At 62.6% G+C, this 15,715-nt stretch overlaps 1 protein-coding gene across 4 annotated transcripts in view; it reads left to right on the top strand.

Moving 5' to 3' along the window:
• The window catches only part of SEPTIN9 (septin 9), a 125,442-nt gene that overhangs the window by 66,949 nt on the left and 42,778 nt on the right, over positions 1-15,715 (top strand). For 3 of the 4 annotated variants that reach the window (XM_037157948.2, XM_037157950.2, XM_037157949.2), the window contains one exon: positions 478-1,119. In XM_037157948.2, coding sequence (XP_037013843.2) covers positions 478-1,119 — 642 coding nt within the window. Of the gene's footprint in view, positions 1-477; positions 1,120-10,090; positions 10,100-15,715 lie in introns of those variants that run through there. The other variant, XM_053661376.1, reaches the window with a different exon arrangement.

The following is a 15,715-nucleotide window of genomic DNA, read 5'->3' on the forward strand; positions in this document are numbered from 1 at the left end:
ATGCCGTTGCGGATACAGGGAGGTCATTCCCATCATGATTCTGAGCTGCACTAAGGGTGGTGGTGATGGTGTGTTTGCCCCGCTGGTGTCTGGCGGGGGGAGGTGAGGGGGCAGAAAGGAAAGCCGAGACAAGACAGCAGTCGGAGGCTCCCCTGGAGCCCGAATCCAGACAGGAAGTGTGGCTGGGTCCCCGCTGTGGCCGTGGCAGGAGCAGGACAGAGGGGCTGGTCTCCTCCAGGCTCCAGCCCTTTCTCTTTCCCCCCAGACATGGGACTGTGGGTGCCTCTGGGTACCTCTACCCTGGTAGAGGAGGGCTGCCCCCTTGCTTCCTGAGAGGCGAAGGGTGCACAAGCCTTCCCCGGGGGTCCTGGCGCTGCAGCACCCCCGCCGGCTGCCTCCCGGCGTTCGTTCTCCGTGCACGGACGCAGCTGGGTGTCCCCGAGCCATTCACTCATCACACCCTCCTGTGTCTTTCAGCCTTGAAGAGGTCCTTTGAGGTCGAGGAGGTCGAGACGCCCAACTCCACGCCACCCCGGAGGGTCCAGACCCCCCTCCTCCGGGCCACAGTGGCCAGCTCCACCCAGAAATTCCAGGACCTGGGCGTGAAGAACTCGGAGCCCGCCGCCCGCTATGTAGACTCCCTCAGCCAGCGATCCCCCAAGGCGGCCCTGCGGAGGGTCGAGCTGTCGGGCCCCAAGACCGAGCTCGTGTCCCGGCGCACCGAGCTCTCCATTGACATCTCGTCCAAGCAGGTGGAGAACGCCAGCACCCCTGGGCCATCCCGGTTTGGGCTCAAGCGGGCCGAGGCGCTGGGCCACAAGACGCCAGAGCCCACCCCCCGGAGGACGGAGATCACCATAGTCAAGCCCCCAGAGCCAGCCCACCGGAGGATGGAGACCCCCGCCTCCAAGATCCCCGATGTGCCCGCCGCCCCCACCACTGATGCTGTCCCCAAGAGGGTGGAGATCCAGGTGCCCAAGTCAGCTGAGGTGCCCGCCTGCCCTGTCCCAGCCCAGATCCTGGAGAATTCAGAGCCCACCCCGATGTCTCAGCTGCAGAGCCGGCTGGAGCCCAAGCCCCAGCCCCCCTTGGCCGAGGCCCCACCCAGGAGACAGGAGGGTGAGTAGTGAAGCACCAGTGTGATGCTTGGGGGTGCGGATTGGGGGCGGGAGTCGGCTCTACTGTGGAATCCTGGAGAACGAAGCTTGGGGTCAGGGCAGGGGGTGGGGCGCTGTGCTTTTGCAAAGGCCTGGAATGCGCAGGGGTGAGCGGTCAGAGGCTCCGCCGGGGAGCAGTGCGGTTCTTTCTGTCCACAGAGGGTGGACCAGGGTGCAGCATGCTGGACTTGAGTTAGGCTTTGGGAAAAGCTTTTGGGTTTCCAGGGGCCCCCTTTATGGGCCATGCTGTGGAGCTCAGGATGCCAGGGGCTGGGGCCTGGACACGAGAGGAAGTGGGTTTGGGGTCCAAGGACGTGCTAGCATGTTCCGTGGTGCCCATGCCCAGTGGCAGGGTTTGCAGGGGCGGGGTTTGCAGGCGGCCCCTTGGACACCTGGCAGGGGCGTGGCCTGCAGTGGGGTGGGGTGGGGCGTTCGCAACCTCCTGGGATTTCGCATCAGAGGGTCTTCCACTTCCTCCCCCAGAGGCAAGGAGACCACGAGAATGTCCAGTCTTTGCACCCAAAGATTCTCTGGGCAGCTAGAAGGGGCCCCTGGGCCAGGGGTCCCCATGGTTCCTGCCCACAGCTATGTTTGAGAGTGCTCTTGTGAAGGGTTGGGGAGGAAGCAAGAGGCTTGGGTGTGGACCCCTTGCCTCGCAGGACCCCACCCTGGACTTGGCTCCCTCGGAGAGCTTCCAGGGGAGGCAGTGCCGATCCCCACGGGTCACCGAGTCCCTGGGACACTGGCCATGTGCAGGTGCCCGCTGGGCTGTAAGCCCCATGGGCGCTGGGTCGGTTCTGGTCACAGGATTGGAAACTCAGTAAATGTTCAGTGGCTGTGTTTTGAGTTGCACAGACAGAACCTTCTGGGTTTTTGATTGACCTTTCCAGAAATGCCGTTTTTAATTAGGGTTAGAATACACGTGGCATAGAATTCACCCTTTTAACCGTTAGGCGCACAGCTCCGCTGCGCCAGGTGCTTTCACGTTGTGCGACCACCGCCTCCAGCACTTCTTCCTCCCTCCGGGTGGAGGTCTGTCCTTGCCGGACGCTACACACCGCCTGCCCACCGTCCCCCGCCCCGGCACCCACCCTCCACTCTGTGTCTGTGAACTGACCGCTGTAGGTGCCGCACGGAAGCGGAGGCATACCGGGCTTGCGCTTCCGTGGCTGGCCGCTTCGCCGAGCGCAGTGTGCTCGGGGCCCGGCCCCACCGTCCGGGGGCCGTGGCGGCTGTCAGGGCTCCTTCCTGTTCAGGGCTGTGTGGGGGCCGCGTGCTGTGGGCCCACCATCTGTTCCTGGACATCGGCTGCCCCTGCTCCTTCCTGCTGCAGGGCAGTGCTTCTGTGGCCACCGGCACGCACGTGTCTCTTCAAGTTCCTGCTTTCACTTCCTTCTCTTATTTATTTTACTTTACTTTCTGACTAGGACTCTTCCAGTGGTTCCAGGGACTCGGGGACCGGAGGGCTCTTGGCTTGCGCTGAGGCGGGGGACAGGGCGTTGGATGAGCTACTGTGTTCTGTTAAGTGAACGTTCGTTTGACTGAGTAGGTTGGGGTGGGAGGTCGTGAGGGGCTGAAACTCTGAATTTCCTGCGACGCTGGGCGACTCCCAACAGCCTGAACTACAGGACCTCGGGGGCCCCTTCCGGCCGTGGTTCTGTGTGAGCCTGTTCTCACTCCCATCTCCCTAAACTTGACCCTGCAGAGCTGCTCCCTGGTGCACAGAGAGGGCGAGAGGACGAAGGCACGGCCAGTGTTTGGGGAGTGGCCTGCAGGCCATTTCCTCCCGGTCTGCCATTGGTCAAGGGCCTTTGGCACCGCCCCCGTCCCCCTCCTGGGGGTGAGGTGTTCACGCTCAGCCCGGTCAAACAGGATGTGGTTGGGAGATGGTCATCACCAGGCCGTCCAGGTCTTGACGACAGCTGGTGGTGGATGTGCCAGGAGGTGGCCCCGGCTCTGGGGGACAGCATCGGGCCTGCTCTGGCTCAACGTGGGGGACAGTGGGGGGAGCTGCCGGTGCAGGACAGTGGCGATGGGACCCAGAACAGTGTGGAGAGGCTTCCCGGGAGTGGGGCCCTTTCCTCGAAGGTTTGGGGGATTTGACCAGGCAAAACAGGAGAGAGAAGCATTCCCAGCCGAGGCCACAGCCCAGAGATGCTGAGGAGCCTGAACCCCGGGAACTGTGGGGTTTCTGCACAGAGAAGAAGTTAAATGTTTGAAGGGGCATGAGAGCAGGTGGTGGCGCCCCAGGCCGTGCTCACCCTTGGGGTGGGCCGAGCGGAGGGGAGTCCACCTCCATGTGGAGGGGCCACGGGCCAGCGTGGCTGTCCTCCGGCCCCACCCCCAGGCACCAGCTGTGGGGGTGGGGTTTGCACACACGTGCCTATGCCGGACTGCATGTCTCAGTGGCTGCGTGGGGTGGGGCTCTGAGACCAGTGCTCACGGGTTGAGGACCTGTCGTTGGATGGGGTGGAGCGGGGCAGGGTTTGGCAAAATGCTGAGAAGAGGAAGAAGCACCGTGGAGGAGGCGGGGCTCGGATGACTCCCTTTGGGACGATCTTTCCTCTTCCAACAGCAGAAGTCAGAGGAGTAACCCAGGGAGGAGTGGGCGAGGCCCACTGAGGGCTGGGCCCTGGGCCCTGGGCCCTGGGCCTACACCTGCCTTGGGGGTCCAGCTGGAGGTCCTGGGTGGGTCTGCATGGGGGGCGGGGCTTTCCTTCTGGAGGGGGCTTCTGGGGTGCAGGCTGGAGTTCCTGCCCAGCTGCTGCTCTGCTCCTTCCTTTCTCCACCTCCTCTGGTGTTGCTGGTGGACACAGTCCCTCCAGAGGCACATCCGGTCCTCCTCCAGCCCTACTTCCTGCCCATCTCTCCTGGAGACCTGGCAGTCCTGTCCCCTTCCACCCTTCCTTTGGGGGCTGGACGGAGAGCTCCAGGAAGCGCCGCCCCCAAGGCCCCCGCTGACTGCCTTTCATGGCACGCTGCCCCTTGCTCCTGAGGGCCAGCTGGCACCGCAGGGGCAAGGGGTCAGGGGCCGAGGGAGCCCTGTGCCCTCTGATCAGACTCTGCCCTCTGCCTCCAGGAAGCCTTCCAGACTGGCTGTAGGTGCAAGACCAAGTCCCCTGGGACCCCAGCTGAGTTGTTCCCACACTGACCTCCCTAAGCGCAGTGTGGTGCTGATGAAATCCTTGCCCAGGCTGAGCCTGCACTGGCTCAGTCGCCCCGGGGCCTCCGCAGTCCTTCCCCCTCCTGTCCAGCTGCCACCACCCGGCTTCTGGGCTCCTCCTGCCACAGGCCCCTCCTCACAGCTGTTTCGCTCTGACCTCTCACCCCCGACTTGGCTCTTCCTCACATCACTCACTGCCCTTGGGACTCCTGTGCTTCCCTCCAAGCCCAGCTCAAATGGCACCTCTCCCAGGAAGCCCTCCCGCTGGGAGGAAGTAGCCTCACTTCCCCGGGCCCCCAGCCTTGTTGCACTTACTCCTGTGTAGTATTTCGTATTTGGCTTAGAATGTAAATTATTGGTATGTGAACTTTCTTTGCCAGAATCCTTAACATAGTTTGTCATAGTATCTTTTCTTTAAAATTCAGAAAATACAGACATTAGAAAGAAACTAAAATTCACCTGTAACTCGGTTATAGTCACACTTAACTTTTGCTATATTTTCTCCCAAATTCCATCCCTGCCCCCCCGCCACTGGATTTGAGATTACTTGAGGGTAGAGCTCTTGTCTTTGTTTTTTGTTTGTTTTTTATTTACTTTTAGAGAAAGAAAGGGAGGGAGAAAGGGAGAGAGACATTGACGTGTGAGAGAAACGTTGATAGGTGGCGGCCTCTCACACGCCCCCAACCAGGGACCTGGCCCGCAACCCAGACGTGTGCCCTGACTGGGAGTCGAACTGGCGACCTTCCGGTTCGTAGGCTGGTGCTCAATCCACAGAGCCTTTCAGCCAGGGCTGTTTTTGTTTTTAAGAATCCCATAAGATACTGAGTGAGTGACTTGGACATAGCAGGTGCCCAACGAAATAGTGTTGGAGAAGTGAGATGAGGTGGCCTTCGTCACTGCTGCGAGCAGATACTTCTGTGGTCAGATACAGACCCACAGCTGACCCTGTCCACTCTGGTGTGTTGAGTTCTTGGTTTCTGAGGCTGCTGTCCTGCCCACGTAACTGGCACCTTCCTCATTGTCCCCAGGTCGTCTCTGCTCCTCTCTTGGCCTCTGGGCAGGAACAGCCTCGCCTCTTCTCCCAGGTCCCCACTCTCCCCCCTGCGTCTACGTGGGTGGCTGTGGGTGGGGCTGCAGGGCGGGCTGCTGGCTCTGCCTCGCCTTGGGAGCCGCCCCCCCCCCCCCTAAAGCTGACACCAGCCAGGCTTCCCGAGGCTGCCTTATAAGGTGGGCTCTGGCCACCCACTCACGCGTCTGGTTCTCTGCTGTTGCTGGGTGCTCACAGGAGGACCTGGGGAGAGGCGCGTAGGGCGACAGGACCTGGTGGCAACTGGGGTGTCCCTGCTTGGCCCTGTGGGACTTCACTTCGCTCCCCGACCTCTCTGGCTTGGTTTCTCTCTGGCAGATGAGGGAAGGGTTGGGCCTGCTGGCCCAAGGTGGCCTGAGCTTTCCAGGTGCACGTTGCACGGCAGTACCAGGGGTCACCTGCGACAGTGGGCATGAGATTGGGGTGGGGCGACTCGTCGAGTCTCTTGATAGACTTACTCTCCGACTGGTCTGGGAATGTCCTGGTCCCGGGAAGGGGCATTCCCTCCCTCTCCGACTGCCTCTGAGGCCCACGCACACGTAGGTCGTAGGTCTGGATGCTGCTGGGGGAGCGTCCAGCCCCAGGTGTGTCCTCCAAGGTGGGGCGGAGCAGGGGGCAGCGATGAAGAAGAGCCCGCCTCCCGCCGCCAGCCCACCCAGCTGCCTGCCAAGTGCAGCCCCTGGTGAGGAGGACCAAGGGGCAATCTGGGGAATGCAGTCCTGGCAGCTGCCCGGTGCCTTAAATAGAGCGGGCGTAGCTGCGGGGGAGGGGGAGGGCGGCAGATGGGGCAGCGGGCGGGGTGGCGGGCAGGCTGTGGTGGTGGCTCTCTGCTCTGCCCCCTGCGACATGGGGCACTGCAGCCTGGACCCCCCAGCCCAGCCCCAGGACTCAGCCTGGGCCCTCGGTGCGTGGCACTGGGCGGGGCCTCCCGGGCTCATCGCAGGGAGTCCGGGCAGCTGCCAGACGAGCGGCCGCGTCTGCCTGCACAGCCTCGCAGGCCCAGGACAGCTGCCAGAGCCGAGGGCTGCAGGACGGGGCTGCTGTCTGGGGACGCGCCCGGCCAGACAGCCGCACTCTGTGCCACGTGGACACGGGGCACGTTCAGCCCTCGCCCATGCCCTGAGGCGTGACCCCAGGGTCCAGTGGTCGGCCTGGAGGATGCCGTACTGCTGGCCCACACCGGCCGGATCTGGCCAGATGCACACCTGTGGCCGTGTGCGGCGTGACTTGCTCTCCTGTGCCTTCCCCGATCTGCCATCCCCTGACCGGGGCTTTCTGTGGGTGTTGCAGTTGCCCCCCAGTCCCCGGGAGCACCTGGGTGACAGGTCGTCAGGTGAGCGAGGGCGGCTGGTGTCAGGTCTGAGCTGCACTCTCTGTGCCAGGGGTGGGGGGGGCAGGGACAGGCACACGGGCACTATTTTTATCAGTTCGGGGGTCCGAGTCACGCTGGCTGAGCAAAAGTGGTTTGGACGCGTTTCTTTTCCCCCCTCTGTTCTGGAACACCTTTCACCGCAAGACAGTCATCTCTGTGTTAAGATGTTTACAGGATTTGCCAGTGAAACCGTCTGAGCCCAGCACTTCTGTAGGAGCCTAATACTTTACCATTTTAAAAATTTTTCCGCAATTCTGTGTTTTTTCACATATTTTATATTCTCTTTCTAGAGAGTACCCAGGAAGCTATTTAAAATTTCTTGGATGGTTGAGAAGGGGCTGCATGTGGAGGGGCGTGAGGGGCTGGCCCCTCCCCATACCCCGGCCGCTGCCCTGGGCCCTCGCTGGGACTACAGTGAGACCTGCCCTCTGGGACAGTTGAGAACAGGGCTCCCACTCTCTGGGATGTGGTGCCGGGGTAGGTCTGGCAGGGGGCAGAGTGGTCCAGGAAGGTGAAGGGCTGTCGGGGTTCAGGAACCCTACTTTTGATGTTGCCCAGAGAGCGAGCAGCTTTCACACGTACTTGGACCATAGCCCCAGGTACGATGTACATGTTTCGGCACAAACCAGCACGCACATGTGTGTACACAGGTGCGTGGTGTGTGTGCACAGTGGAGTGATTTCCACCTTAGGTGCCTGCTGCCCCCTGAGAGTTGCAAAACAGAGGGGAAGGGAAGGAGAGGGGAGAGAACAGATTTGCCTCCAGGGCCCTTTCTTTTGTTTTAAAAAACAACAACAACAAAACACAAGGCGCTCACTTCAGGTATCAGCCATCGGTGGTTTTTAGTAGGTCCACAGAGCTGTGCCTCTCTCCACATCCAGTTTTAGACCATTGTCACCCCCCAGAGAGCCCCTGCCCCTTCAGCTGTCCCCGTCTAATCTCCACCCCTGCCCCCCACCTTAAGCAACGACCGGCCTGTCTGTAGGTTTCCGTTCTGCGCATGTCTGAGTCTCAGAAATGGGATGTGCACGCAGAAAGCTTCCTGCCTGGCTTCTTTCACTCAGCAGGACGTCCTCGAGGTCCCTCCACGGTGCAGCTAATGCATTTGGCTTTGAACCTTAAGCTTGTGCAGCACCTGCCAGGGCGGGTCAGTGGGGGTGTGGGGGAGGGTGTTGGCGAGAACAAGGTCCTCGGGTGGGCCGGCAGGAGCGTCTCCCCTAAATGGAGTGTGGTAGGGGAGAGGGGCCCCTGCACACTCCGGGATCGAAAGGGAGCCAGAGGGCCAGCTGTCATTGCATCCTCCCAAGACGCAGTGACAGTGATGCAGAACTGCTGGCTGTGGACATGGAGCGAGGGCTGGTTGTGTGCACTGAGGGGCGCTGCCCATGTCCAGCTGCCCTGCCCAGGTGCTGAGCGAGCACAGGGTCTCCCAGGCCGTGGGAGGGGCCGGGGGAAGGGGAAGTGTCGTGGGTGTGCTGGTGGCTGGGCCCCAAGCCAGGCTTTTGAGAGCAGCCCGAGGGCGACACCCACCAGCCGGGCAGCCGCCCTCCACCTGGTCCTGGGGCTGCGTGAGCTGCACACGGCGGCTGCACATGGGGCACCCAGGCTTCGAGTCCGCAAGTCACTCAGTCTCTCTGACCTCCCAGTCCCATTGCCCGTGAGGCCAGGATAAGCTGGGGGACCCCAGCCCGGAACCCCTGAGGGCTGCGTTCCATGTGCTGTAAGAACCACTAGGTTTACATTGGGGACTGACCGGCTGTGTGGGGCCTCAGTTTCCCCAACTGTGAAAAGAAGGTGACCACAGTCCCCGCCTTCTCAAGGTCTCACAGGATGACTGTCTGGGTAGGAACCTGGGTTCCAGCCCAGGCCCTATCATGCCGAAGCTGCAGGCTGGGGCACATCTCGCCGCTCTGCCTCAGTTTCCCCTTTAGAGAACTGCCTCATTGGGTTGTTGGGAAGGTGAGTGTAAGGAAGTGCCTGCCATGGGCTGATTTGATGTGTCATTGGTGTGATGGGGCCAGGCACGCAGTCGGTGCTTAAACCCTGCTGGGCATTGTTACCTGTGGTTCCTGCTCGCCTCACGCAGCCCCAGGGGCCGAGCCCCCGCAGGGGGAAGAGCCCTCGATGACTTGCAGAAGGTGATTCTGCAGAGGAGGCGGGGAGAGGCAGGCAGGCTGGCTCAGACCTCAGGGCTGGTCCCCTGGAAGCGGGGGCTGGGGGGGGGCCCTTGTCAGTTGTTTCCCCCAAGTTCCTGGTGTGTCTGGGTGCCCCAGAGGAGGCCGGGATCTGCAAATTCCAAATCATGAACTTGGAGAGGCATTGGCCGCAGGTGTGGAGTAACCAGACACAGAAACAGAATAGAGCTCAGCTGGTTTGGAATTTTCCACAGGGCCGGGGGAGTGAGCCTGCTTCCGGTGGAAGCTGCAGGAGGAGCCTGAACCCTCGGGACCAGACGGGGTGGTTGTTGGACATCAGTGATGTAGAAACGCTGTTTTCATTCACACGTGCTCACTGTCTTTAAATATACGTATGCATGTGGGTTTTTTTTTTATTTTTTCATTTTCATCGGGGGCTTTTGTAGGGATGCCCCCAAAACTTTGTTTCCTGCCTCCAAATGTCTCAAAGTTCCTCCTCAGCCCCAGATCCCCTCCCCCGGGGCTCTGAACCCCTGGGTGCAGTTCCCAGCTGGGACCTCCCACCTGTCGGACCTGCAGGTCCCGGGCAGCATTTTGCCCCTCTCCCATTTTCTGCTGGTGAAGGGGGGCCTGAGATCATGCCCACACTGGAGCGCCCCCCAACTCCCGGGTCGAGGTGCTCACGCTCCTCAATGGCCTCTCGGTTGTCGGGACAGACAGGCTAAATCGAGGTCCTGGAGCGGGTGGCCTGGCCAGGTGTGGCCCCAGGTGGTGACGGAGGGAGCTGGGCCCCCTGCAGTCCTTCTGCTCTCCTGGTCCAGAGCCGGGGCCGGGCCAGCCCTTCTGCACCTCCCAGCCTGGCCTGGCCTGGCCCGGCCCAGGCTGCAGCCCTGCAGTGGACAGCCTCCTCCCTCCCTCTCAGCCCCACGAGAGCCCAGATGCTCCGACAGAGACCTCCTCCCTTGGCGGGGGTGGCGAGGGGGGGGGGTGACACACAACTCCCCAAGCTGGCAGAGTGGCTCGTTTGTGCCCTCCAGGTGGCTGCCACTCAGCCAGGCCCTTGCAGGAGTGGCATTTGAGACCTGTGGGCCCTGCTTCCTTGCTGGACCTGGCACTCAGCTCGGGGTGTGTCTAGTCTGAGAGGAGGCCCTTGTGCTGTGGGAGACACAGCCAGGAGACAGGAGGGCCCTGCGGGGTGGGTGGCCCTTCCCTGCCTCTGAGCCCCCAGCCAATTCCAGCTCAGAAGCCTGAGCTCCTTGGTCACTGCCCAGGCACACCTCTCCCCACTCCCACCTCCACGCCCCACCAGCCCCTCACACTTCACACTTCGTGGGGCAGAGTCTGGACTCCCAGGAGGAGGAGGAGGAGGCTGCTGAGGGAACAAAGGGGTGTGGGCTGTGGTAGTGGTTCCCTCTGCCCCTCACCCCTGCAGGGCAGACTTGCAGACCGTCCCCCCCTGTGGCAGAACCTGGGGGGTCGGCTCCCTCCTGTGCCCAGTGTGAGGAGCATGGTACAGACTGGGAAACAGACTAGAAGGGAAGTGTGACCCCTGAGTGTACCTGAGTCGTGGCATGACCCCTACCCACCCCCCAGCCCCCGGGCGGTGTTTGCCTCCCTGTGCAGACCAACAGTGCGGTCTGGGCCTGGGGGAGAGGGGCCTTATCCCTGCCCCCCCACCCCCAGCCCCGCAGGATGACTCCCCTGGGTTCTGGGCTAATGGCAGGCAGCCCTTCCTTGGGTGGCTCCCTGCCCGCCTGCCCACTGACCAGTGCGGATCTGCCTGATAGGAGGAGGGCATGTCACGCAGGGCTCGGGTTACGCAGGGTTGGGCACCTCCCCAAACAAGGCCCTGAAGCCACCAGCCCTTCACTGCCTGCGTGGATTTCAGGCGCTGCCCCTCCCCCGTCCCACCAGGTGAGATCAGGCTGGGGGCCTCAGGATGTGGGCGAGGCGGGGCTTCCTGTGTGAGGCATGGCCCAGGAGGGCAGACCCCCTGTCCCTGCATGCCATTACCTGGCGGTGGGGGTGGTCTTGGCACTCCTGTGATTCTGGGGCTGGTGCCAGGCAGTCAGTCATGTCGCAGGGCAGCTGGGTGGACCTCACATCCACATCCTGGCTTTGCCGGCAGTTTACGTGAATGGACGTTCTGTCCAGGCGGAGAGCCCGGTCGGCAAACGAGAACCCTAATGTTTAATTCAGCAGGGGCTGGGGGTGGTGTGGCCACCCTGGTCTTGGTGCCTGCCCCTGTGTCACATGGTCACCTGGATGGCCCCAGCCTGGCCCTCAGGCCTGTGAGGGTTCTGTCTGCACCGGGAAGGGCCGGGAGTGTGGGGCCGGGAAGCATCTGGGGCCCTGCCCCTGTTGCAGGTCCTCAGGACCTGGGGCGCCCTCCCTGTCGTCTGTCCCTTTTTCCTCCTGCTCTTCCCTGGCTTTCTCCTCCCCCCTGCGGCTCGCCAGCTGGCACAAGCACCTCCCCTTCATTTCTGCAGGACTTTCTTGGTTCTTCCAGTTCCGCGTTCCTGTGGCAACAATTAGTGCAACCCTTCTCTCGGCCAGGGGGCCAGGCCGAGCAAGGGAGGCCAGCTTGCAGTCGCCATCATTGCCGAGTTACCCCATTTTCCAGATTAGGAAACCAGGGCACCAAGTGCACCAGCCGCTTGCCTGAGGCCCCCCAGCTGCTGACAGTCTGGATTTGAACCCTGGGCGAGCCCGGCGCCCGGCCGGCCTGGGAGGCGCCTGCAGCAGCGGGTGGAGCTCTCTGCTGGCCACTGGGGCTGGGGTTGGCCAGTACGCAAAGCTGAGTCTCAGCCGAGCTTTGGCTGGGATGCTGAGGAGCCCAGGCCAGCACCCTCCTGCTTTCACAAGGCGCCATGAATGACGAAATGAAAGAAATCCCCAGTTAGAAAGGACACTGGTATTCCCCTTCTCGCTCCAGCCCCTCCGAAGCCCTGGATTTTGCAATAAGATCCTGCTTGGCAGGGGGTGAGTGGGAACAGATTGGAAGTCTCCCATCCCTGCTGCTCACTATCACCCCTGCCAGCCCCGCCCCCTGCCAGCCCCGCCCCCACCAGCTGTCTTGCTCCCGCCCCTCCTCACAAGACCAGCTTGAATTCTGCTGAAAGAACCACCGGGAGACGTTTGGGCTACCGGTGGGGGGTGTGCCTTCTTTGTGGGGAAAGGGGCTGAGTTAAAACTGCCCTGTGGTTTCCAGGTTGGCCCTGGGGAGGGCGGGAGACCCTGAGCAGGAGCATCCCTGCCTTCCAGGTTTGCTCCCTGCCCCCAGCAGGTCCCCGCCAGTCCCTGAGCCCTGGGTCCTTATGTGCAGGCTCCCCAGAGGTTATCGATCGTTCTCTCTGGAGCTCAGGTGGTCCCTCCACCTCCTGCTGGGGCTGAGCCAGGTGCTCAGGTGGCTGTCTCTCCCGGGGGGCTCCCACTGGTCCCTCCAGGTAGAGGTGGGAAGATTGAAAGTGACCCTCAGGGGTTGGCCACGTCCTCACTATCCCACAATGCAGAGGCCCTGGCCAGAGGGCCTGCCCAGCCCCACGGGGCGCCGGCCTCAGCTCCTGGTGGGTGTTACCTTGACCAGCACGAGCCCTGTCCACACTTCCAGATGCAGCGGCGGGGCCCTCGGGATGTCAGACAGAAAGTCAGGTGGCGAAGCCAGTGGAAAAGCAGCGTCTTTACTCTTGTCAACGCTCTGTCTCAGGCCAGGCTGGGCGGCCAGGACAGTAGCGGCCACCACGTGGCTTTCTGGGAGGTCAGCCCGTCAAAAAGCTCAGCGTGGGGACAGGGAGAGGAGCTGCCTTGAGTCCCCTCCTGGCTTTTCTCTGAGCCTCTCAGGAGCTGCACCGTCCCCCCTCAGGGGCTCAGGGAACGTGGGGGAGGCTGGAGTGAGAGCAGGGGCTGGGGGCACAGGTGGGCTGCAGAACCACCCGCCCTCTCCCCCAGGGCCCTCCTTTCCCTGCCACGTGGGACGGGGGTAGGGAGCTGACCCCTGAGGGTGAGGCCCCTTGGCAGAGAGTCTTCACCACCGATGTTCTGGGCCCTGCCTCTGTTTGTCAGGCTCGAGGTTCCGAGACACAGCTCTGGATGGTTGTGCCCCTGAAATGCAGCTTCTTGGGCCCGAACTGCCCTTCGGAACCAGGGTCTCTTCGGTGGGGGGGCAACTCTGCCAAAGAAAGGTTACTAAACACCCCCCGTTCTGTACCTTAGGGTGAGAAGCCTCCGCCCCCTGTGTGTTTGTCCACAGAATTCTCAGGAACCCACCAGGGGACCCCCCACCTCAGAAATGGCAGACTCTGTTGCTGTGTTCGTGACTGTGTGACCAGGCATATAAAGTCTATCGTCCAGCAGACATTAGAGCTGTGGTCTCTGGCTAGGTCCTGATCAGGGAGTGGCGGCAGGCTGACCCCTGTCCTGGCCCAGTGACCCCGTCTCAGTCCCGAGCCCCCCATCCTGAGGTCCTGGCTCAGTGAGTAATCCTGCCTGTTGCCACCCCCACCCCCAGGGAGACCTGCACAGGCTGCAGAGAGCCAGCTGACGCATTTGGCCTGGATTATTTGTGTTTGAACAGGAAGGAAAGGAGAGAGTGAGTAAGAAAGTGGTGGACGGGGTGGGAACTGAGTGGGGCAAGGTCAGAGAGCGGGGAGGAAAGGTCTGGAAAGTCCACGCAGTCCCGTTCGAAGCAGGTGCCAGCCCCGAGGGAATGGGAGGGGGGCGGCCTGCCCTGGGCCCTGGCCCTGCCCAGAGGGAACGTTCTTCCAGGGGCTTGTCTGCCCTGCTGGAGGCCGGGCCCGGAGCCCGCCCTCGGCTGGCTTCCTGCTGGAGCAGGATTGTCCCCCAACTGGACTCCGTGGGGGGTGGGCCCGCCCCTCCCAGCCTTCATTAGTACTTCACTAGTCACCCTGCTTGCTACTGGGAGGGGGGCTGGGCTGCACACCTCAGGGCGTCGCCGTGGCACGGACCACACGGCAGCTCTGGCGCACAGTCTGTCTGGCTGCACAGTGGCCTAGTGTGAACACGGCCTAGTGTTTGAACACGGGGCCCAAGGGCTGCAGAGCCCCAGTGGGTCAGGCCCTGGGAACAGGGTTTGCGTGTCGCTGGGACAGCTCCTGGTTGGGCTGCTTGGCCCAGCGTGAGGGTCTGTGACCCGCTGCTTGTTCCGTCAGGTCATACAGACCCCTCTGAGTCCCCCTGGGTGTTGGCCCCCTCCGTGGCCCCTCTGGTCAGTGGTGGGGGGCTTCCAGGAAGCAGAGCCCAGCCTGCTTGTCTTCTAGGGCACCCTGGGGGCTTGCTGTTGACTCTGAGTGTAAACAGAAGGCAACCTTACCTCTCCCTGCCTTTGGCAGGTCACTTTAGAACTTGGTTTCTTTGTCTGTGAAATGGGTTGAAGGGCACCCTCCTGCCTCAAGGGGCTCCCAGGAGAATCGACGAGAACTGCTGCAGGAAGCCCTTTGTGTTGCGGTGTTGACCAGCGGTCAGCTGGGTCCCTCCTGAGCCAGGGCGTGTGTGGGACTTGGCAGTCACTCGGGATGAGGGAGCTGGGGGACAGCGCGCACTCTGCCCCTGCAGGCAGGGCCTGTGTCCCGTTGGGAGAGTGGGGAGACTGCAGGCAGGGCCCATGCAGAGTGGCCTGGGCCCCAGTGAGCTCTCTTCCATTTCCAAGAGTGTGACCCCCACTCCCCCCACCCCCTCATTGCCCCTCACCCTTGGGGCTGTTCCTGACCCCTTGCCATCCCCTGGAGCAGCTCTGACCTATGCCTGTGACGGGCCTGGGAATATGGACCCAGCTGTGGGAGGTCGAGCTTCCCGGGGACTGAGTGCGCTGGGAGCCCAGCTGCACAGGAAGCCAGGCCGGCGGCCCCTGGACGCCTCGGCTCTGCAGGCCGGACTCCCCGCACCGGTTGCTGTGGGGTCCTCCCCTGGCTGTGGCCCAGAGCCCTTGACCCCCACCCGAGGCTCCAGAGGTCCAGGAGGGGGTGTGGCCACATCCCCACAGCGCCTGCCCACCCGGAGTGCAGGTCTAGCTGCACTTCCTGCGTCTGCCGGCCTTGCTTGAGCCGAGGGGCCGCCGCCCTGTGGCTGCTCAGACGTGGAAGGAGCCCCAGCTGGCTCTGCACTTCCCGAGGCCGGCCTGACTTCCCGTCTCCCAGTGGGGCTGTGCCTGCATTCAGTAACCGAGGGACCCCCAGGGACCCAGCACATGTTGGGGGGCTGACGAGGAATCCACCCATCCGTCCACCCTCACCCAGCATTTACACGTGTGCTCGGTCTGTGTGTGGAACAAAGCCACCTGTGTGGCTTAGAGCCAGAAGCCGGAGGGTTGGCCCACTGTGCCCTGGGCAGACGCAGGTCCCGCAGCCTGTGGGTCCTCAGTAGGAGGCCCTGTGACGGGAGGGTCCCGTGGGCCCTGGGTGGCCCGCGGAGAAGTGCTCACCTGGGAGGAGCTAGTCTGTGTGTGCACAGGCGGGCGTTACACAGGACGGCGGGTCAGCGTGAGCACCGGGCTCTGGGCTTCTCAGGCCCAGCCCAGGCCGCCAGCCGTCACCCTGAGTCCACGCCTCAAGCCAGCGGCCCCTCTCAGGGCACGGGCAGCGTGGCCCACTGACAAAACAGCGCCCATCCCGCAGGGCATCTCGTCTGGGGAGCCACCCGCTTGCCGACCGGGTGACCTTGGGTGCTTTCTGGGAATTTCCATTCCCTGGTCCAGCAAAAAGGGGGACTAACAGTCCCCACCTTCCAAGGCAGGGAATCGCCAGCACATTCGAGATTTAGGGAGAGCTGTGCCCCTCGCTGACCTTC

The sequence above is a fragment of the Artibeus jamaicensis genome, unplaced genomic scaffold (assembly GCF_021234435.1).
Source record: "Artibeus jamaicensis isolate MK-2021 breed Jamaican fruit bat unplaced genomic scaffold, CSHL_Jam_final contig_2259, whole genome shotgun sequence".
NCBI lineage: Eukaryota > Metazoa > Chordata > Mammalia > Chiroptera > Phyllostomidae > Artibeus > Artibeus jamaicensis.